The following is a 22,489-nucleotide window of genomic DNA, read 5'->3' as shown; positions in this document are numbered from 1 at the left end:
GTGTCCTTTCTGAAGTGCGAGGAAAAACTGGTACCAGACAACAGCACTGTGCTTGTTTTCAAAGATCATTTTCGAAAGTTCGTCTGCTCCCTGCTGATCTTCTGATAGGGACTATGGATCATGATGATTGAAAAAACATCTTGTACACATGTCACTCTCGCCTTGCAAAATTAAATAATTCATATATAGAGATGGCAGCAAATTACTTTCTTTATCCAAGATGCCATTTCTCTGATTTTTAAAAAATTGGATAAGAAAATTAATATTTAATGCTTTTATTATGATGATATCACGGTGTTTATGAGGAAGTAAATATTTTGAGTTATGAGGTACATAGAAATTCCATTTGATTGTCATTTGTTTCTTGATAAGACTTTTTTGAGGTCTTTATTTTATCAAAAGGAAAATTGGACAGCAGAACAGAATTTTTTTTAAGATTCACTTTCTAGTATTACCACTAAATTATGCCTTAAAAAATACTGTTGAAGATAATTACTATGTACATGGTAAAGCATTTTTTCCTTGCCTCATTCAAAGAAGCCTTATTTGTGCAGTGTGCTCAGAAAAATTATATTCTCTCAAGAAATGCTCACCTATAGAGTGTTTAATTCTTCAGTGATGTTTTAGAATGTGTGTCAAAGTTTCTGTCATTGCTTAGATTATTCCATCTCCTTCCTGAGAATATGATGTACTAGAGAATTAAGGCCAAACATAAACTTTTCTAAGCTTTGTTTCTGCTCATTTTCCCCCCAGTTTTAATTACATAAGGTAGTTGAGAAAGTGAGTTTATTGAACTTGGTCTTTTAATATGTGAAGTCAGAGTGCAACAATGTATGGAATCTTGTTTCTTGAAAACCATTCCTTTGAACCTTCCATCCTCACTTCTGTTGCCATTATTTTTATATATAGTGTGAATTTGAGTGTGTCTTTTAAAGAATCTGCTGTAGTTTTTTAAGTTCTCCAAAAAGGGAATCTATAGAAAGAAACCAATCTGAGGCTGTGTTGAGTTGATGTGTTTAGTGAGTGACCATGTCGACTACTACTTGTGGGCTACTGGTGTAATTTGTGTAAAAGAATTCTTCAACTTTCTCAGCTTCTAATTTAAGAAGTTAGACGTAAATAACCATATTTCTGGATTTGAATCAAAAACAGATATAAGAGGTGACAAATTCCAGTTCATTTTGGAGCCTCTTAGTCATTGTTCTTGCTCAAGAACTTAGTCAGACATCCTGTAGCAGGTTCTGTCACGGCTCATTCAGCTCCATCTCACTTCCTGTCTGGCCTGACTTCTATCACGGGAGCTAAGTAACATCTTCACTTACCAGACTCGCTCATATCCAGAGTTGCAGGTATGTGACCTAGGCTCTTGTCGCCCAGACTCATTGAATTTGGATGGCAAACTGAGGAGCTGTAGGCAGTAGCTGTGGAAGCTGTTTGGGTCCTCGGGCAAGCCCAGCAGCTCTGGTTTCTTGCTCTTCCAGCATTTGTTTATGTGGGCACTTGACTCCCAGTTTTGTACACGATCAGTCATAGCCACTGATGCAGGTGGTAACAGCAGCAGTGTTTCATGGTAATAGCTGTGTGGTGTGTAAATTTAACCACCGGCCACCTGGAGATTCTGAAAGCTTCTTAATGTCTCTCAGTAATGCCTTTTAGCTTAGTATAGTGAGTGGATTCTGTTTGAATCTAAGTGTTCTGGCATGGCCATCATAGCTGCTTTAACAAAATGTTGGCAGTCTTGTTTCAGTTATTGGATGTTCTTTCCCTAAATACTGATTGTGGCTAGCTTTTCTTGTGTATTCTTTATCAGAATTGATGCAGTATTTCAGAGTTGTATGTAATCAACATTGAAGAAAAGACAGCATTTTAAAATAAATACAGAGACTATGTTATTTTTTATTTATGGTCTTTTTTTATGAATGTTGCTTTATTTTTTCCAGTGTGGATTATTATAAGATATAGAGTATAGTTCCCTGTGCTGTACAGTAGGTTCTTGTGGTTTTCCTGTTTTATATATAGTAGTGTGTATATGTTAATCCCCAATCCTAATTTCCTCCCATCCCTGCTATCCCCTCACTATCCCCTTTGGTAATCATGTTTGTTTTCTAAGTCTATGAATCTGATTCTGTCTTGCAGATACATTCATTTGTATCAATTTTTTAGGTTCCTTATATAAGTAATATCATATATTTGTCTTTCCGTGACTTCACTTAGTATAATAATCTCTAGGTCCGTCCATGTTGCTGCAAATGACATTATTTGTTTCTTTTTACGGCTGAGTAGTATTTCAGCTCATCTTTATCCACTCATCTGTAGATGGACATTTAGGTTGCTTCCATGTCTTGGCTATTGTAAATAGGGCTGCTGTGACTATTATTGCCTGTATCTTTTCAGATTCGAGTTTTCTCTGGATATATTCCCAGGAGTGGGATTGCTGGATTATATAATAACTCCATTTTTAGTTTTTTAAGGAACCTCCATACTGTTCTCCATAGTGGCTGTACCAATTTTCATTCCCACCAACAGTATAGGAGAGTTCCTTTTTCTTCACACTCCCTCTAGCATTTACTATTTGTTGACTTTTTGATGATGGCCATTCTGATCTGTGTGAGATCAGAATAACTCATTGTAGTTTGGGTTTGCATTTCTCTAGTAATTAGTGATGTTGAGCATCTTTTCACATGCCTGTTGCTCATCATTTATGGACTTTGATCATGACCATACAGTTTATACCTGCGAAGTCACTTCAGCCGTGTCTGACTCTCTAAGACCCCATGGACCCCTGCCAGGCCTCTCCGTCCATGGGGTTTTCCAGGCAAGAATACTGGAGTGGGTTGCCATGCCCTCCAGGGGATCTTCCTGACCCAGGGATCAAACCCCTGTCTCTTAATGTCTCCTGCATTGGGAGGCAGGTTCTCTACCACTAGTGCTACCTGGGAAGCCCATAATCATACAGTCTATACAACAGCCACTCTTAGGGAAAAAAAAATCAGTTTGTCAAGGTAAAAAGTAATCAAGAACTAAAACAGTCATTCAGAACTGCTCAACAGTATGAAATTGAAAGGAGACTGGTAGACTAGAGGCTTACATGAGTCAGTGGATAGCTATATCCCACCCTCCAGATTGCTGGTGTCCTACCTGGCATAAATGAGCATTTAAGAGAGGGAGGCAGCATTAGGATACAGCCAAAAATTAGGCATGGGGGAAGTCATTAACATAATAAGGGGCACAGACTACTTACTTCTGTCCCTTCTTTCATCAACATTAGTTTACCCTGGTTTTATAGAATGTGCCTACTTTCTCAATTCATTTCTCTATGTCTCTAAAATTTTTCTCAAACACAGAATCACTGTTTTATATGAAAACTCTTGATGTCCAGTCATTACTAAGCGAATGAAGTCAACAGGCCAGATTCCTCCAGCCATATTCCCATCACCACCCCTGGGAGCCCCACTGTGTCATCGGCAGGACCAGCAGTTTGTCTCAGGCAGGTTCAGATAACAAATGTAAGCAGAAGAGGATTCAACAGGGTGTAAAATAAAGATCATTGGAAAGTTTTAGGGGACAGATTCGAGCTGAACTCCCAGGAACGATTCCCAAGAAACCAGCTCAGGGGAGCTTACCAGGGGAGCCATTAACCTCTGCTGCAGGCAGAGAGCTGGCAGCCAGGTCTGGACTCCGAGACCACACTGCCTCCTCCATGTGCCTTCCCTGCAGAGTGAGGGCCACCGGTCCCACCTACCATCTCCACCAAAGTTGGTACCGGGCGCTGAGACTGCAGCTACCACTCCCACCAAAATGCCTCAACAGCCAGACTTAGCACCAGAACTAGCTGAAGCCCCAGGAGTGTGGACTCAAGTCCTCAGTCAAGTTAAGGTATAGCGGTTTTTCAAACCAAGAGGCTCAGGTGTACAGGAGTCTGGGAAATGTGGTTTCCAGCTCCCAGATACTCACGTGTGGCACAGTCTGCAAGGGGGTTTGGGGCCGCCACCATCTGCCATCCATGTGACTCATTCCCAACACACAGATGCATCCCTCTCTTCTTTATGCCTTTGCTCTTGCTCTTTTGTCTAGTTGGAATGTGTTTCATATCCTTCTCTATGTAGCAAGCCCATCAAGGTCTAGCACACATGTCATCTTGCTTTGTCATGTTTACCCTGATATCATTTCCTCCTGGCTTCCATTAGAGGTTACCCTCTGTTTTAAAATGTGTCTTATTACCATTTTCTTATATCTGTCTTCTATTCGATAGAATTCCTTACAATCACCAAACTTACTGGCATCTCCAAAGCCAATAAAAGCCTAATTCCTGTCCTCAAGGAGAGAAAATCCTAATAGGGGAGACAGATGAGCACAATGATGGAATGGATAAACCAAAAAGGAGTGGATTATCCACTCTTGGGGTAATAGGGACATGAAAGGATCAAGGAAGACTTTGTTTAAAAAAAAAAAAATTTTTTTCTTTGTGTCCTGGTGCCTAGAGCAGTGCTTGGTATATAGTGTCTGTAATAAAGGAGACTGGGTTGGGAAGGAGTAAAGTGGTTTTTTAAAATGAACTTTTGTCTCTTGTTTAAAGCTCTCTGTCGCTACTGATACTTTAACATTAGTTACTTTTTAATGCCATAGAATAAAGCTAAATTCTCTAGAGCTGTGTTTAAACTGTTTCTTTTCTTCCTGTAACTCATTCCTTTAATAAAATAATATTAACTGCATACCTACTGTGTATCAGATTTGGTGCCTGATCAGATCAGGCAGACCCACTGAGCCATGGCCTCTGTTCTACAGACTAGATCCTGTGTCTAGTGGGACATACAGTCACTAAACAAATAACTAAGCAAAAGCAAAGTAGTAGTGTCATGGAAGAAGAGTACAGGTCTCCATGAGTGAATAATAGGGAGCTTTTTTCCTTTAACTCCTCTCCTTTGGTGCATCAGCTCCAGCAATCATTAGGTTGCCAGTATACGCTGGTGGCTCAGACAGTAAAGAATCTTCCTGCAATGCAGGAGACCCAGGTTCATTCCCCTGGTCGGGAAGATCCCCTGGAGAAGGAAGTGGCTACCCGCTCCAGTCTTCTTGCTTGGAGAGCTCCATGGACAGGGGAACCTGGTGGGCTAGAGTCCATGGAGCCACAAATAGTCTGACACGACTGACCGACTAAGCGCACAGGCATACACACACACACACACACACACACACACACACACACACACAGACTTGAAGAAGATAAATTCCAATTTCAACACACTGGGAAGCATTTCAAAAAATGACTTGTATAAATGAAGTGAAAATGACCATTATCTGTGTGGAAATTTTTGTTTAGTATTTATTTACAAGCTACCTTTAAAGGGAAATTTTCTGAGTTTAGACAATTATGGCCCTATAGACAAATGCTTTTAAAATTCTCCAGGCTCTTTCCCTCCCTCACCTGTTTGGTAAAGATGAGTGATTACCGTGCCCCGCCTCCTGCCCCTTTTCAAATGTGCCCATGGATGTTCCCTTGTGGCTCAGCTGGTAAAGAATCCGCCTGCAACACGGGAGACCTGGGTTTGATCCCTGGATTGGGAAGATCCCCTGGAGAAGGGAAAGGCTACCTGCTCCAGTACTCTGGCCTGGAGAATTCCATAACTGTATAGTCCATGGGGTCACAAAGAGTCGGACATGACTGAGCAACTTTCACTTGGGCTTCCCTGGCAGCTCATTTGGTAAAGAATCCACCTGCAATGCAGGAGACCCCAGTTCCATTCCTGGGTCAGGAAGATCCACTGGAGGCTACCCACTCCAGTATTCTTGGGCTTCCCTTGTGGCTCAGCTGGTAAAGAATCTGCCTGCAATGCGAGAGACCTGGGTTTGATCCCTGGGTTGGGAAGATCCCCTGGAGAAGGGAAAAGCAACCCACTCCAGTATTCTGGCTTAGAGAATTCCGTGGACTGTATAGTCCATGGGGTCACAAAGAGTCGGACATGACTAAGTGACTCACTTTCACTTCACTTCTCTTCACATGAATGTTACGTGTTTTCACATTGTATCGAGTTCCCAAGCATCTGACTTTGCCTGGCATCAAGGTTGGCCCTGTGCAAAGAGATCTGTGTGGATTTCGTCCCAGCCTCCTGCTGCTGCTGCTGCTAAGTTGCTTCAGTCGTGTCCGACTCTGTGCGACCCCATAGATGACCTCCTACCAGGCTCCTCTGTCCTTGGGATTCTCCAGGCAAGAACACTGGAGTGGGTTGCCATTTCCTTCTCCAATGCATGAAAGTGAAAAGTGAAAGGGAAGTCGCTCAGTCGTGTCGACTCTTAGCGACCCCATGGACTGCAGTCAACCAGGCTCCTCCATCCATGGGATTTTCCAGGCAAGAGTGCTGGAGTGGGGTGCCATCGCCTTCTCCCTAGGACCTTACAAAAATGGCAGAGGGAGGGGTCTTGCCATGTATAACATACACAGAAAGTGAAAGTTGCTCAGCTGTGTCCTACTCTTTGCGACCCCAAGGACTGTATAGTCCATGGAATTCTCCAGGCCAGAATACTGGAGTGGGTATCCATTCCCTTCTCCAGGGGATCTTCCCAACTCAGGGTCAAACCCAGGTCTCCTGCAGGTGGACCCTTTACCAGCTGAGCTACAAGGGAAGCCCAGCATACACAGAACATTAAGTTAAACAACTTAAACCATTTGAATTAACCCAAGAATGGATAACTGATGCTAGAGCATGAATAGATTGAGAGTAAGTACATTTACTTAGGAAAGTGAGAAGGAATTTATTTGTTGTGGGGAATGGAGGCAACATTAGAGAAAGCCCTTGTAGACAGGGCAAGCTGAGGGGAATTAGTTCATCCTCCTTTGATCACCATGGGAATCTTCCGAAGCCAGCTACACAGAACTGAGGAGAATTTGCAGGTTACGGCTGAAAGCAGTCGTCTGCCCCAAGACTACCAAACGAATCCCTTTGCCACTGCGATGTTTTTAGGACATTCTACACATTTTAGCACTCTCTGAATGAAGCATTCACGTTGCCATTCAACATGTTTAGTTTGGGGTGCATTCTAAGTCAAATTATACAAGAAGCTATTTGTGGCATGCAGCAGCTGCAGAAAGAAGAGGCCATTTGGCAGGGAGGGGAGTGTTGATGTTAAACAATTTGAGTGAAGCTAGAAAGTTCAGAATATAGAGTTATCCTTGTTGATGGGCGGCTGTGATTGTATTGACAAGAGGTAGGGGGAGGCTACTGAGCGAAGAAGTGAATTTTATCCTATTTTAACATGGAGTGTCCTACTAAAACTAGCTCTGCGGAGATGCTCAGGGGCTTAATTGATAATGAATATAATATATTGTCTGGAGTCTGTGGTTGGTTGCACTATTGGTGGGTGCAATTGGTACTTCTCCTCAGAAAGCAGTTATAATAAAATAATTAAATTCAAGTCAAGGTGAAGGTGATTGTACATGAACATCAAGGCAAGCATTGAAAAGTACAGTTATTTTAGGACCACCCTTGATAGCCTAAATGTATACTTAATTAAATGCAATTCGCTAATGAGATTTGATTGTGGCAGCTTCATTTGAACTTGTTTTATCATAGAATGATATGTGCGGGCTGCCTTTCATATGAGAGAGAGATGTTTCAGGATGAAGTGATAAAAATGGATGGAGCTGAGTCTTCACAGAACTAACGTGTAACTTGAGAGAGATTTGAGGAAACTATTTGGATTGTAAGAACTTAACTGTTTTATTTTCTCCCCAAATAATTCTGGTGGAGGAAAACAGTGATTGCCTGTGTGTTCATTACCAAATTCCTATAATGACTTTATCTTTTTTCTTTAGTGGAAAAAGCTTGCAGTGCGCTCACATGCACACACACTGAGCAGTAGACCAGCTATGAAATACCCTGCCTGTCCTTATAGTTTCCAGCTTCATAGTTTTGGCTGCATATTAAAAATACTGTTAGGCACATAAGATTGTTGACCTTAATCCTTTCTAATATTATTATATTTGCTAAGATACGAAAAATTTCCATTTTTTTCTGCTTTCTATTTTAAACTATCATGATGCTGATGCAAAGGAGCTAATAAACATATCATTTTTTTTTTTACAAAACCAGTGGGCAGCTATTACCTAGTAGTAGCATTACTGTTTTGATTATCATTGATTTTCCTCAGATCATTTGTGGGCCTAATCTGTGGGCACAGCAGTCACCTCCCTTCCCTTCCAGCTGTCTGCAGTTTTATACTCTTTGAGCACCACTGAATGCCCACAAGCATGGAAACACTTCCACAGTGTCAGTTCAGAAGTCTACATCATGAAATCCTTGCTTTGGAAATATTAGAATCTACAGATACTGAACAGTTATCTCCATAAAATAATCAGTGTTTTTATTCTTGCCTCTTGCTGTCATTTGTTGTTTACTTATTTAGCTTTTGGGCTTCTCTGGTGGCTTAGATGGTAAAGAATCTGCCTTGCAATGCAGGAGACCCAGGTTCAATCCCTGGGTTGGGAAGATCCCCTGGAGAAGGACATGGCAACACACTCCAGTAATCTTGCTTAGAGAATTCCATGGACAGAGTAGCCTGGTGGGATCGTAAAGAGTCAGACACTACTGAGTAGCTAACATATATTTAACATTTATCACTGAATTGAAAAGAAAAATCAGTGGCAATATATGAAAAATTGAGTTTATAGAAAGGTTTTATTCATGTCAAAAGTCTGTGACTGCCTAACTTCAGTAAACATTCTGTAGTCTCTAGACTAAGCCTGAATGTCCTCTTATGCCAGGCTGACTTTTCTTTGCTCCTGCTGGGATACCTCTAGCATGATTATAAAATCTTTGTAGCTCTTATGGTTAATGGGGAGCGGTGGTTTCTCCGAAAAATTCTGCTACTGTTTATTCAGTGGTTTAGGGCAATGTAATTTTTAAAAAAATAAAACCTAACATGAATCAGATCAATATTATCCTTACTTGAATCAACTTTTACCATTACTGGAAAACCAGATACAGTTGGAGACATTTAACTATAAGTATTGCTGTCAGTTCATCAGCAAACCAAAGCAGTCTGTCTTAATTTGTCTGATTATCATTTTGCATGTGAACCAGCTGGCCTCTTAACAAAAGTAGTTGATCACACACCAGCTTATTAATTGTAGCCTTCATCTTAACCATATGTGAAACAATATAAGAAATCACAGGAAATAGAAGAAAAGCTAAACAGTTCATAGGATTGTCCCATTGCTTGCAAAATAATAAGCTTAAGTAATTCTTTTCTCTAACTCTTCGTACTTTATCGATGATTACTTGGAAAGAACTTAGGCAGTCAAGAATCGGATTTTCCCTCGTTCGTTTAAATAACGTACTTTTTGTATTCACAGACAGTATGGCTTCAAATCATCTTCTCTCCAAATGGAAAACACTCCTTTGGGTTCCTTTGTTATAAAATTTTACCTTTTGCTTGTAAATTGATGTGGACCTCTTTTTTTTAGTCCCAGTTATTCACATGTCATGTAGCTTCTCCCTTATTGATTCAGAAATGCCCTTTCTAACATAGGAGTGCTTCCTTAATCTGGGCTTGGTTGTAGATACTAGGGAGTTTAGGAATATTCACAAATCTTCCTGGAGGCATGAGATCAACTTCATTTAAATTGAGGCTCAGAAAGGGCACGGAGATTATGGAGTATGGTCTTTTTTTGGTGGAAGAATATGAGAGCATTCTTTTGAGACGTGACCTTGAAAGGGGATGTGTTAAACCAGAGCCCTTTTCCCCAAGCTTTTCTGTTGAGAGACAGCAGCAGAAATCCTTCCTCTTCCAGTGTCTCAGTGAGTGGACAGTGTCCCCCTGTAGGTGGCAATCTTCAACTTGATTTTGTCAGTTTTCCCCTGGTAGTCCTGATTAGGAAGTATCCTTTGCTCTCAGTTTTTTTCTAGGTAGAAAATTCTTCTCAAATGTAGATTCTTTGTAGGTTTTGTAACACTACCAATCAAGCAGGTCCTTAATATCATCCAATTTTAAAAATACGAAACAGCCCAAACTATAAAGCACCTTAGCTAATTACATGACTCTATTTCCAAGATCATCACACTATATGTTGGCTTTTCATTCTACGATAAGGTTTATTTTTTTCTTCCTTGAAGATTTAGAAGAAAGTTTGTGTTAATTTTTCTTTTCAAATTTAAAAATTTATTTCCCTGTAAGTTATTTTTGTTATAAAAGGATTTAACTATGTTAAATTTTAACAGCCCAGAAAATATATCTTTTTTTATTAAACTTTTTATTTTGTGTAGGACTACAGCCAGTTAACACTATGATAGTCTCAGGTGGACAGCAAAGGGACTGACCATACATATACATGTATCCATTCTTCCCCAAACTCCCATCCAGATTGCCACATAACATGCAGCAAAGTTCCCTGTGCTATACAATACGTCCTTGTCAGAAAATACTTCTTAATTTTCAAGTGATTGAAAATTACTAAGATGTGCTAGCCCCTTTATATACATTCAGAAAATATGTTTCAAATGACTATATTGGGAAAGGTAAAGTGTTAACTTTACAGTTGAACTAGTTGTTATATCACTCTACTCATATAATTTCCCTCCTAAAATGAGCTTTTATATACTTGATACAGGCTGAGTAAAATGAATTTGATGAATCAGGACACTCAGGTGAATGGATTAGGACTAAAAAGCATGTGGCACATAATCGGTCTAAGTATAAAGACTTTATAGTTCATGAAATTATTTGTTCTCTTTCTGCATGTCAGACATAGTTCACTTTGGAGGAAATTATCCTTCAGGTAAAATGACAGTTTTTGAAACAGGAAAGCTGTTAAGGAATGCTTCTTAAGGATGGTTAATGCTTGAATTATAACTTAAAAAATGAATTGTTGTTTAGTCATTAAGGCATGTCCGACTCTTTTGTGACCCCATGAACTATATAGCCTGCCAGGCTCCTCTGTCCATGGGATTTCCCAGGCAAGAATACTGGAGTGGGTTGCCATTTCCTTCTCCAGAGTATCTTACCCACCCAGGGATCGAACCCATGTCTCCTGTGTTGGCAGGTGGATTCTTTACTTCTGAACCACCAGGGAAGCCCTAAGGAATGAATAGGAGCTTACCAAGTAGATGAGTCAGGGATCTGGCATCCCCATGGAAGAATTACAAAAGCATGGAGGGAGAAATGAGTGTGGATGGTCGGTACCCCACCCCATCAACCCTCTGCAGTGCAGGCAGCAATATGGGGTGTATTGAAATCTGGAGCACAAGATGGAGAATCCACTCAGCTGCTGGGTAGCCCTGTGATCAGGTCACTTATGTTATAAAATAAGTGGAGTGGATTGGGTTTTCTCTGGGGCTCTTTTCAGCTATAACTCTCTCGTTGCCTGTGACATCTCCCTTTTCCAGTTTGCCCTTGCTGTATCCCTACACATCTGTGTTTCCAATCTCAGGGCCCATTCCCTTCACAAAGCTCTCCCCTGTCTGCCCCACTTTATGCCCGTCATCTCAGGACAGCCTCTGGATTGTCTCATTCCCTGCATTAGAGAGATGCATCCTCCCGTCCCCTCAGGCAGGGTTGAACTTTGAATGCTCAGTCAGCAGGGCTCCCTTTGTGTTTTAGACTTTTGATGGGGGTTCCTTTTTCCATAGCATGCTTTCTGTCTGCCTCGCCTTTCATTTGTTCAACATTTGTCACATGAACATTGTGACACGACTAAACTAGTCACAGTGATAGCAGACGCTCCAAAATTGACTGAGCAGATGGTACCAGTGGTTTTAGGTTAAATTATTAACTAGGATCCATAGCTGAAGGCTTTAGCTTCAACACTGCAGAGAAAAGGGTATTTCCTAGCATTAGAATGAACTGGCAAAGTGGATGCCAGATCAAGTTCCTTCTAAAGAATTGATACATTGTCATCTCTCAGGGTTTCCCTTTCTACTCCCAGGCACTCCCCCAACCAGATATTGATGAGAAGAGAGATTTCCATTTGTCTTGTTTTCAGTGTGCCATATGATTCATCATTAAAGATTAATTCAGAAGCAGAAGAAAGAAAAGACTATTGTACCAATGAGGTTCTAGAATATTGGTGGTTTTTAATGCTTTTTTCGTGTGGGTGAAATAACATGATTCATGGGACAGTTAAAAAACTCTTCATGAGCATCTGCCATCAGACACATATCAGTATTTTCATTCCAGGCCAGCGTCTCCACAATGTGTGTGTGCGTGTGTATGTGTGTGACAGTATTCAAATGTTAAATGTGTAAGATTACACCCAGTGCATATTCAAATTTCCCTCTTTGTCTAAAAGGGTTTTCTTTATATCTGGTTTATCCAAAACTAGCATCTGGATCATACATCTGGTTGTGATGATGTTCCTTAAAGCTCTTTAAATCTGGCACATTCTCTTTATTGTTTTATTTAATTAATTTATTGCAGAGAGGCCAGACCAGGTAAACATTCAGCCTTTTAGTCTGAGTGACGTTTTCATTTTTCCCTCTAGCTCTAGCATTTCCTGTAAACTGGAAAAAGGTAACTTGTCAACAACAATGTTTACCTTGGATTCACCGTGGGTGATGTTTATACTTGGTGTTGCATCGCATTGGGACCCACGTAATAGCGTTGTCCTAGGAGCACCTGCTGGATTAGGGAGATGGCAGGCTGATGTGTGTGCTATGCAGTTGCTCTAGCAGACCTCGTGTTTGGCATCTCTTCTGTAATGGCGTATAAAACTGGCAAGTGAATCAAAGAAGAAGTTGTGCAGGTTTAAAATCTAGACTACAGGGATGAAGAGTAGTAACTGGTAAGAAAAATGGCTGATATGAAAAATAAGAGATCAGTTCTTTAGTAAACAACTGACCAACCCATCTTTCAGTTTTTAATCAATTAAATGCCAAACAGCAAGAGCCTATAGTCAGTTCAATTTGTTTGGAATAATATGAAGTATATTTTTCTGTCTGTTGTATGAAATACTTAAGGCTATCTTTTAATACCATAAATTACAATTGTATTAACAAATGAATTTAACTGTACATTTTTTAAAAAGTCCCTTAATTGTCAAATTTCATCTACCTGAAATTCAGCTTTATCTTGGCATGCTGTATTTTATTTGACAGCCCTGTTTTTGAATTTACTCTTATTTATATATTTACTGATTGCATTCATTCATCAGCCTATGTTATTAATTTGCTTTGCAGCTTCTAATGATTGTTATTTTCATAGATAAGAAATATGGACTGCATATAATTGCTCTCAATGTGAAAGTATTTATAAAAACATGAAGCATAAATCTCACTTCCAAAAGTTGAAATATGGGAAGCTTTGTTCCTTAATAAACAGAGGCCAGGCCTAAGTTTTCTGTAAGTCTATTACTAAAGCATTATTATGAATGTTTATTAAGGAGATTGTGTTATTAGTTTATTTTTATAAATTTCTCAAATCTCTTACTACTAAATGTGTACATTTTATCCTACAGGCCTATGGGCTTATATTGGATGTTCTTCTGCTATGATGATTTCCAATCCAGTGAGTCTGAAAGGCAGAAGAATGAATGGGTGTGTCTGTGGATTTAAACACTGTATTTTAAGTATTTTAACCATGCATAAAGATAATCAGTACACTTAAATTAACTTAGTCATGTACGGTCTTCTATTTCAGATGTTTGATTTTAAAAAAAGTGTGAAACACATCAACAGTCATTAAAAACACCATTTATAGATAAGGCTGGGCTGAAATATTTTCTATTTTCAAGAGCTAAATTCTTTTGAGACATGCTTACATTATCATTTAGAATCTGGAGCTTTGACCGGAACTCCATTACATCTGAGTTTTATTTTCCTTCCCTCCCCTCCCCACTTACAAGACCATGGTGATCTTTATTGATTATACAGTCCACTTTCAATTGATCCAGGACTCATTTTGTTTAATTCAAAATGTGTGTATATATTATGTGACATAATCATGCCTTGTTTCTGCTTATAACTCCTGTGTTTATTATTTGAAAATGTTCCCTTTTACTAAATACTTTTAAACAAAGTTTGTGAAAGTTCTGGATTCAAAATAAACACTTTTAATGCCCTAGCTTCATTTAACCCACTGAAGAGGGCCTGAAGCTTTGTGTAAATGGGGAATGGGGTAGGAGAGGGGAAGGGCTCCATGGGGATAGAGGCCTTATCCATGAGTCCTTAGACAACTCTGCTCTTAAGCTTTTAGGTTTACATGTGCAATCTTTGGTCCTTATTAAAAAGAATAAGGGTATATTTTAAGGTTTACTACAAATGAAAGCATGAATGGTAACAGGGTCATTTATTAATAACTAAGGTCTAATTTTAAAAAATTTATACATTAAGTATATAATGGCTCCTGAAACATAATACACGCTGTTAAAGATGGGCCGCTGAGACCAAGGGTGTTGTAGAAAAACAGCCCTGGACTGGAAGAAACACAAGCTGGAATCAAGATTGTCGGGAGAAATATCAATAACCTCAGATATGCAGATGACACCACCCTTATGGCAGAAAGTGAAGAGGAACTAAAAAGCCTCTTGATGAAAGTGCAAGTGGAGAGTGAAAAAGTTGGCTTAAAGCTCAACATTCAGAAAACGAAGATCATGGCATCCAGTCCCATCACTTCATGGGAAATAGATGGGGAAACAGTGGAAACAGTGTCAGACTTTATTTTTCTGGGCTCCAAAATCACTGCAGATGGTGACGCAGCCATGAAATTAAAAGATGCTTACTCCTTGGAAGGAAAGTTATGACCAACCTAGACAGCATATTCAAAAGCAGAGACATTACTTTGCCAACAAAGGTTCGTCTAGTCAAGGCTATGGTTTTTCCTGTGGTCATGTATGGATGTGAGAGTTGGACTGTGAAGAAGGCTGAGCACCAAAGAATTGATACTTTTGAACTGTGGTGTTGGAGAAGACTCTTGAGAGTCCCTTGGACTGCAAGGAGATCCAACCAGTCCATTCTGAAGGAGATCAGCCCTGGGATTTCTTTGGAAGGAATGATGCTAAAGCTGAAACTCCAGTACTTTGGCCACCTCATGCGAAGAGTTGACTCATTGGAAAAGACCGTGATGCTGGGAGGGATTGGGGACAGGAGGAGAAGGGGATGACAGAGGATGAGATGGCTGGATGGCATCACTGACTCGATGGATGTGAGTCTGAGTGAACTCCGGGAGTTGGTGATGGACAGGGAGGCCTGACGTGCTGCGATTCATGGGGTCGCAAAGAGTCGGACACGACTGAGTGACTGATCTGATCTGATGAGGACTGGTTCTGACCTCCTCACTGCTGGCGTGATTTGCTGGACTGGGTCCCCCCTGCCTTCTCTCCCTGCCTCCAGTCAAGCCCGCTCAGGCGCTCTCTTCACCTCCACCTGTGATGTCTTTATGATTTCACATTGGCCGTACAACTTCCTCTCTTAAACTCCTTCAGTGACTCCCTAGGCCACCCACTGAATTCCGCCCTCTTAGGACAAGCAAGGCCCCTCAGGGTCAGGCCCCTGCCTCTCTCTCCACCTCCTTTGCCACTCTTCTCTACATTAATTTCCCCTAGACTTACACTGAGGCCTTTGCAGTTCTCCTTGTGTCCCAGGACTGGGCTTTTCCAACAGGTCCACTCTTCACCTCTGTTCCCTAACAGTTGTTTGTCTTCTAAATGAGGTCATGAGGAGGCGTAGCCAAAGAGTGATTGCTACAGCTGATGTCAAGGGCACACTGCCTGTGTTTTCTTCTGGAAGTTTTATGGTTTCTTACATTCAGGTCTTTGATCCATTTTAAGTTGGTTTTTGTGTGTGATGAGAGAGAGCGGTCTAGTTTCATTCTTGTCATGTGGCTCTCTAGTTTTCCAAACACCATTAAATGCCCATCAGCAGATGACTGGATAAAGATCACACACACACAAGATGGAATACTACTCAGCCATACAAAAAGATGAAATCTCACCATTGGTGACAGCATGGATGAACTTTGAGGGTATCATGCTATGTGAAATAAGTCAGATGGAGAAAAACAAATACCATATAATTTCAGTCATATGTGGAATCTAAATAAACAGACCAAATAATACACAGATTCAGAGACCAGAGTAGTGATGACCAGAAGGGATGGGAGTGGGGGAGGGCAATATGGATAAAGGAGGTTGACTGTATGGTGATGGAAACTGAATTTTTGGTGGTGAGTCGTCTGAAGTTTGGACAGAAGTTTAAATATAATAGTGTACACATAAGATGTATGTAATGCTTTGTATCATTTAATTGCTTAGTTGCTCAATTGTGTCCGCCTCTTTGCAACCTTTTGGACTATAGCCTGACAGGAATTCCCCAGGCAAGAATACTGGAGTGGGTTGTCACTTCCTTCTCCAGAGGATCTTCCCGACCGAGGGATTGAACCTGCGCCTCCTGTGTCTCCTGCATTGCAGGTGGATTCTTTACCCACTGAGCCATTGGGAAAACCCAGGAAATGGCTGCTGCTGCTGCTAAGTCGCTTCAGTCATGTCCGACTCTGTGCAACCCATAGACGGCAGCCCACCAGGCTTCCCGTCCCTGGGATTCTCCAGGCAAGAACACTGGAGTGGGTTGCCATTTCCTTCTCCAATGCATGAAAGTGAAAAGTGAAAGTGAAGTCGCTCAGTCGTGTCTGACTCTAGCGACCCCATGGACTGCAGCTACGAGGCTCCTCTGTCCATGGGATTTTCTAGGCAAAAGTACTGGAGTGGGGTGCCATTGCCTTCTCCGAGGAAATGGCTACCATTACTAAAAATATGTTTGAATTTGCTTGAATTCTTAAAAACTGTGACACTGTTTCCTGACCTAAAGCTTCAGATCACAACATAGGGGCTAAAGCTAAATGCAAACACAAAAAACTAGTTTATAAAAAAATTTTTTTTAAATAAATGAGCTGTGTGCCCTTTGTCATCTTTTCAGTTAACAGCATTGTCTTATCTCTCTCCCTGTACTTATTCATGATTTTATTATTTTTATCTGTTTGGGTGTGCCGTCCCCACTGGACTATGACCTTCCTAAAAAAGTCAGTGCCCATGTTGGATTCACATTTAACCCGGATGCCTAACACAAGGCAGCTAATAAGTACTCAGTGTGAACTTGCTGACTGGTGGAACATAAGTGCACATTTACAATTAAAATGTTTAGAATATGAATTACTTTTAAAAATATTCCTCTATCTCTTTGCTGGTATGTTATACACCTACTCCTGGGAAGTAATAGAATAACTGTAGAAATGATCAGATGACTCCCTAGAAGAAAAAATTTAAATGTTGGTTAAAAGTAAGATTTCATTTCAGTGAAAGATTAAGCAGAATTGGAATTTTAGAAATAAGGATGGGAATTTTTATGTAATAGTGGTGGTAAAGAATTTCAAAATTCTGGACTAGGATAATCTGCCAGGATTATTCAAGTGGTATTAGATATATTTTTCTTTGTAATATTTGACAGCATTTTTAGAGCATAATGCTTTACTCTTAAATATTTTTATTTATGGTCCCTATGTATCTTTTATATAAGATACATTAACTTGAATACATGAGCTGAAGATTTTTACTCTTAAATATTTTTATTAGTTATGAACTCTAATAAAGACTTTTGTGTTAAGATATATTAACTTGAACATACTAACTAAAGATATCTTTAACCCAGGTCTCCCTCATTGCAGGCAGATTCTTTACCATCTGAATTACCAGGGAAGCCCAGGAATACTGGAGTGGGTAGGCCATCCCTTTTCCAGGGGATCTTCTCGACCCAGGAATCGAACTGGGGCTTCCTGCATTGCAGGTGGATTCTTTACCAGCTGAGCTACCAGGGAAGCCCCTTGCAAAACTTAGTATGTGCTAATTAGAGATGGATCAAGACACATAGAGTCTCATCTTAGCTCCAACAGCATTAGCATCTAGATCTCCGTTCTCTCATTTTAAGTGGCGTTTAAATGTACCTGTCTGGTTCATTGAAAAATTGACCATCATCCCTAATAGATATCAAAAAGTTCTTGATAAGCAGCAGATTTAAGGAAACTGGCTTAAATTAGGCATTCAGCTAGAGATAATGTGAGATTTGGGTAGAGGGTGGTTAAGATGGAGCTGGAGGGCAGACCAGTGAAAGACCGCAGATGGAAGTGAAGACTGAGGGGGCTGTTTAAAGGCAGTGGCTTCATCCAGAAGTCAGCTTCTCAGAGAATGATATATTCAGCTTTCGGGCATGTATTAAGTCTTTGGCACACAATTCCACTCTGCAGTTGTGTGCAGCCTGAGAGCAGAATATACAGTAGATGAAGGCATGGGCATAGTTGTGCTGTCCCTGGAGAAGGCAATGGCACCCCACTCCAGCACTCTTGCCTGGAAAATCCCAGGGACGGGGAGCCTGGTAGGCTGCAGTCCATGAGGTCGCTAAGAGTCGGACACGACTGAGCAACTTCACTTTCACTTTTCACTTTCATGCATTGGAGAAGGAAATGGCAGCCCACTCCGGTGTTCTTGCCTGGAGAATCCCAGGGATGGGGGAGCCTGATGGGAGGCCGTCTATGGGGTCACACAGAGTCGGACATGACTGAAGCGACTTAGCAGCAGTAGCAGCAACTTTACTGTCAGACATTGAAATTTGAGTCTTATAATTTCACATGTCATGAGATTATGTTTTAATTTTTTAAAACCATTTATAAAGGGGGCAGCTGGCTTTGACCCAAGAGCCATAATTTGCTGACTTGACCTCACACCAGCAAAATCATTAAGGTTTTAAGGGGGAATAAATAAATAGCATGAAAGTGAAAGTGAAGTCACTCAGTTGTGTCCAACTCTTTGCGACCCCATGGACTGTAGCCTACCAGGCTCCTCCATCCATGGGATTCTCCAGGCAAGAATACTGGGGTGGGTTGCCATTTACTTCTCCAGGGGATCTTCCCGACCCAGGGATCGAACTCGGGTCTCCCACATTGCAGGCAGACGCTTTACCTCTGAGCCACCAGTAGCATAGGGCAGAAATTTAACACCTAGCTCTTGGAAGCTTGTTAAGAGTTTGTCAGAATCCAAAGAAGGAGCAGTCAGATGTAGGAAAGGAAATAGTGGTCTGCAGTGTTGATGAAAAACAGCTCCACAACTGGATCACTAGTAGTATATGATTAAAAAGATAACTAGAAAGATGAGAGAGAAAAAGACCATTGGTACTGGTTAGAAGTTCATGGTGACCATGGAGAATTTTTTTTTAAATGATGGGCGATAGAATTTTAGACAGCAGGAAAGATAATGTGTGCATCAAAGCTGGAATTGATAGGTTTAGAGCAATCACTGGGGCTTCCCTGGTAGCTCAGCTGGTAGAGAATTCACCTGAAATGCAGGAGACCCTGCTTTGATTCCTGGGTTGGGAAGATCCCTTGGAGAAGGGCTAGGCTACCCACTCCAGTATTCTTGGACTTTCCTGGTGGCTCAGACAGTCAAGAATCCGCTTGCAATGTTTGAGACCTGGGTTCATTGCCTGGGTTGGGAAGATCCCCTGGAGGCAATCATGGCAACCCACTCCAGTATTCTTGCCTTGAGAAGCCCCATGGACAGAGGAGCCTGGTGGGCTGCAGTCCATGGGGTCACAAGGAGTTGGACATGACTGAGCAACTAAGCACAGCACAGCACACACAGATTGTAAAGTAAGAGATGAGAAAACCACTGGGGAAATCTTTATAATTAAAAAGCTCTTTCCAAACCCTTCTTAATATTTAACGCAATAAATACCATAGTTTATGTGTTTCCTTCCGGAATCTCTGGACTTAGGGAGTTAAGAGGCAGCATAAAATAATGCCGAGAGGACGGTGTGCCCTGGGATGCTGGGGTGCATGCTAAGTTGCTTCAGTCGTGTCTGACTCTTTGTAACTCTATGGACTATGGCCTGCCAGGCTTTTCTGACAATGGGATTTTCCAGGCAAGAATACCAAAGTGGGTTGCTGTTTCCTTTGCCAGGGGATCTTCCCCATCCAGGGATAGAACCCATGTCTCTTAATGTCTCCTGCATTGGCAGGTGGGTTCGTTGCTATTGGCGCCAAGTGAGATGCTGGGGTGGAACCCTGCTTTTTAACCCCCAGACTTGCCACTGATCTCTGTGTAACCAGTGGCATTATCTTTACATGACTGTGGTCGCTCGATATCAGGTTTTATTAATGAGAAAGGAGATTACTCCATGTGTGACTCTTACCAAAGTTCATTTCTTAGAGCACTTCTCTGACTAGTCCTGGTGGGTTAGAAATGTTTCACTACCAATAAACTTCTCTCCTCCCTCTTTAAAATGAGAGCCAGTTGGATTCACTGCACAGATTCTTGTTCTATTGCTATTGCCCCCTTCAAGTTTTTACTCAAGTCTCACCTTTCCAATGAGCTCTATCCTGACTCTATTTAATATTACAACCTGGCCACACCCTCCTCCTCTCAAACCCCTTTTATCCTATGCAACTTTTTCTTTTGTCCATTCCACTCACCACATTCTAACATACCATATAACTGTGGTTTATGGTCAGGTAATGTAAGCTCCAAGAGGGATCTCAAATGAATGGCGCTTCGTACGTGCTCAGTATTTGTCTTTGAATGAGTAAATCAAAGTTCCAGTGCCACTGTTTCGTACGTGAAAGGCCATGTGCTGTTTGTAGTTGGACGTCCAGATGGGGATGTTCAACCTCAGAAATTCGTGGACTGTGGATAAGGAGTGCTTCTGGTTAGAACCCACTACTGCCTGTTTTGAGTATAGTGAGCTAAGAGGCAGCTCTTGCTTATAAATGTGTTATCCTAAGGGAACTTTGCACACTTTTCAAGCAGTTATATAATTTAACTTACACTCTCAGTCTTTTCTCATTTGCCATCTGGCCATGTAATTACTTTTAAATAAAGCAGTGTATAGGTGAAAGAACACAAGTTGGAAATCCATGATAATAGGTATGGTGGTAGGATAATATGTGTGTTTTGGGTTTTGTTTACTTCAATTTTGTTGTATAAAAAATAAGATTGTGTGTCTGTTGAGGGGGATGATTTGAGGAGGAATCATTCCAAAGTTTTCCCTAGAGGGAGCCCCTTATATAAATTTTATTCTTTGACTAAAAGCTTTTGTTATAAACTAAATGTTTTGAATTAGTGGGTTATTACATTTTTCCATTCAGTTGTAAGTCTGCCCCAAAGCTATGAAATAAGAGGTTGTCTAACATGTTTCAAAAACTATTTTGCCATGAAGTGAAGTTGGGGAGAGCTTTGAGGCGCATTCTTTTCCTTTGTCCCCTATCATAATATTGTTTGATTTGTATTCTTTTCCTTTTTGTTCCTGTCTCTTTACCCCGAAGTGTATTTTTCTAGTGCCTGCTTGTACCACATTTCTGATTCTTCTCTGTTTATATTTACCCAGTTCTCTGTGGCCAATTGCACACGAGAAAAGAACTGCAACTTAGTATAGTACATTCACGTTGAAGAGAAAAACTCAGATAATTTTTGTTAGAAATTGTTCCTCTTCTCTCCCATTGGGGAGGTGTTTGGTGTGGAATTTTAAAAACCTGGTGCTTAGGCTAGGTTTTTAAAATTTAAAATACAGATTTAAATGATTAGGCTACTTTATCATCTGTTTTCTTCTTTGGAGTGGGAAAAGTTAAGAGTTTGGGGGCCGGGGGTGGTGAGAGTTGTGGCAGCTAGATGCAGACGAGATCACCCTTTGGAACAATGACAATGCTTTTCTCCGTCACTGGCAAGAAAAAAAAAAAAAAAACTGGGTGAGAAGACTGGGTGTACTAATTTGCAACTAAAATACAACCAAGTCATCATTTACAGCTCCCTGGAGATTGTATTGTAAAGTTTTACTGCTTGCAAACCTTCCTTTAGCGTGGGAGGCAGAGCCTGGGGGCGTGGTTGGGGAAACAATAGTTTGGCTCTTTCTCCCCCCTGAATCAGTTCAAATGCCTGACTTAACTAGGGAGTCAAAGAATCAACAGACTTGCCGTAAGACTTGTCGGCTCCAGTAAAAAGATCTGGATGTTCTTAGTGGCCCAGTGAAAGTGGGGAACACCTTTGCTTCACCTTGACTTCCATAAAGGAAACTCTCTACTGTTTTTGTGGACTCCAGAGAGGAGGCACTTCAGATCAGTTGGAGAGGAAACTGACTCACTGAGCACCGAGGCAGAAAGACAGATGTGGCTCTCATGCAAATAAGAACCGAGATTGGCTTTCTCTTTCTGTATACGTTGTCACTGGTGACTCTCGGCCTTAAAGATTAGGTTTCAGTGGGAGCTTTTCAGGTTCAAGGACTGTTAATGGTTTGTAACTGCCTGACAATAAGTTCAACCTCAAAGTTACATCAGTCCAGGCAGATGTCTGAGGATTCGAGACCAGAGGGAAAAAGTTGGAATCTGGAGCAGAAGAATGCTGATTACCACCTGTTTGCTGGACTGAGCTTTTAAAGGATTCAAATTGTTTAATCCTACGTAGATGTCCTGGAAATGGTGGTCTTTATTAATACAAAGATCAAGTCTTTGATTAAACTTTTTAAGAAGAAAA

General features: G+C 40.9%; 1 protein-coding gene across 7 annotated transcripts in view; it reads left to right on the top strand.

Moving 5' to 3' along the window:
- NHSL1 (NHS like 1) overlaps positions 1-22,489 on the top strand; it is a 415,209-nt gene that overhangs the window by 323,636 nt on the left and 69,084 nt on the right. The window contains exon 1 of one of the 7 annotated variants that reach the window (XM_019967499.2): positions 1-22,489. This exon is cut by the window's left edge and continues 11,365 nt beyond it. The exons of the other annotated variants lie outside the window; for them this stretch is intronic. Within the exon in view, the coding sequence (XP_019823058.2) occupies positions 22,432-22,489 (58 nt within the window). The 5' untranslated portion in view covers positions 1-22,431. 7 annotated transcript variants of the gene reach the window in all.

The sequence above is a fragment of the Bos indicus genome, chromosome 9 (assembly GCF_029378745.1).
Source record: "Bos indicus isolate NIAB-ARS_2022 breed Sahiwal x Tharparkar chromosome 9, NIAB-ARS_B.indTharparkar_mat_pri_1.0, whole genome shotgun sequence".
NCBI lineage: Eukaryota > Metazoa > Chordata > Mammalia > Artiodactyla > Bovidae > Bos > Bos indicus.
Note: the sequence above shows the minus strand (reverse complement) of the source record. Positions and strands in the feature narration are given on the sequence as shown.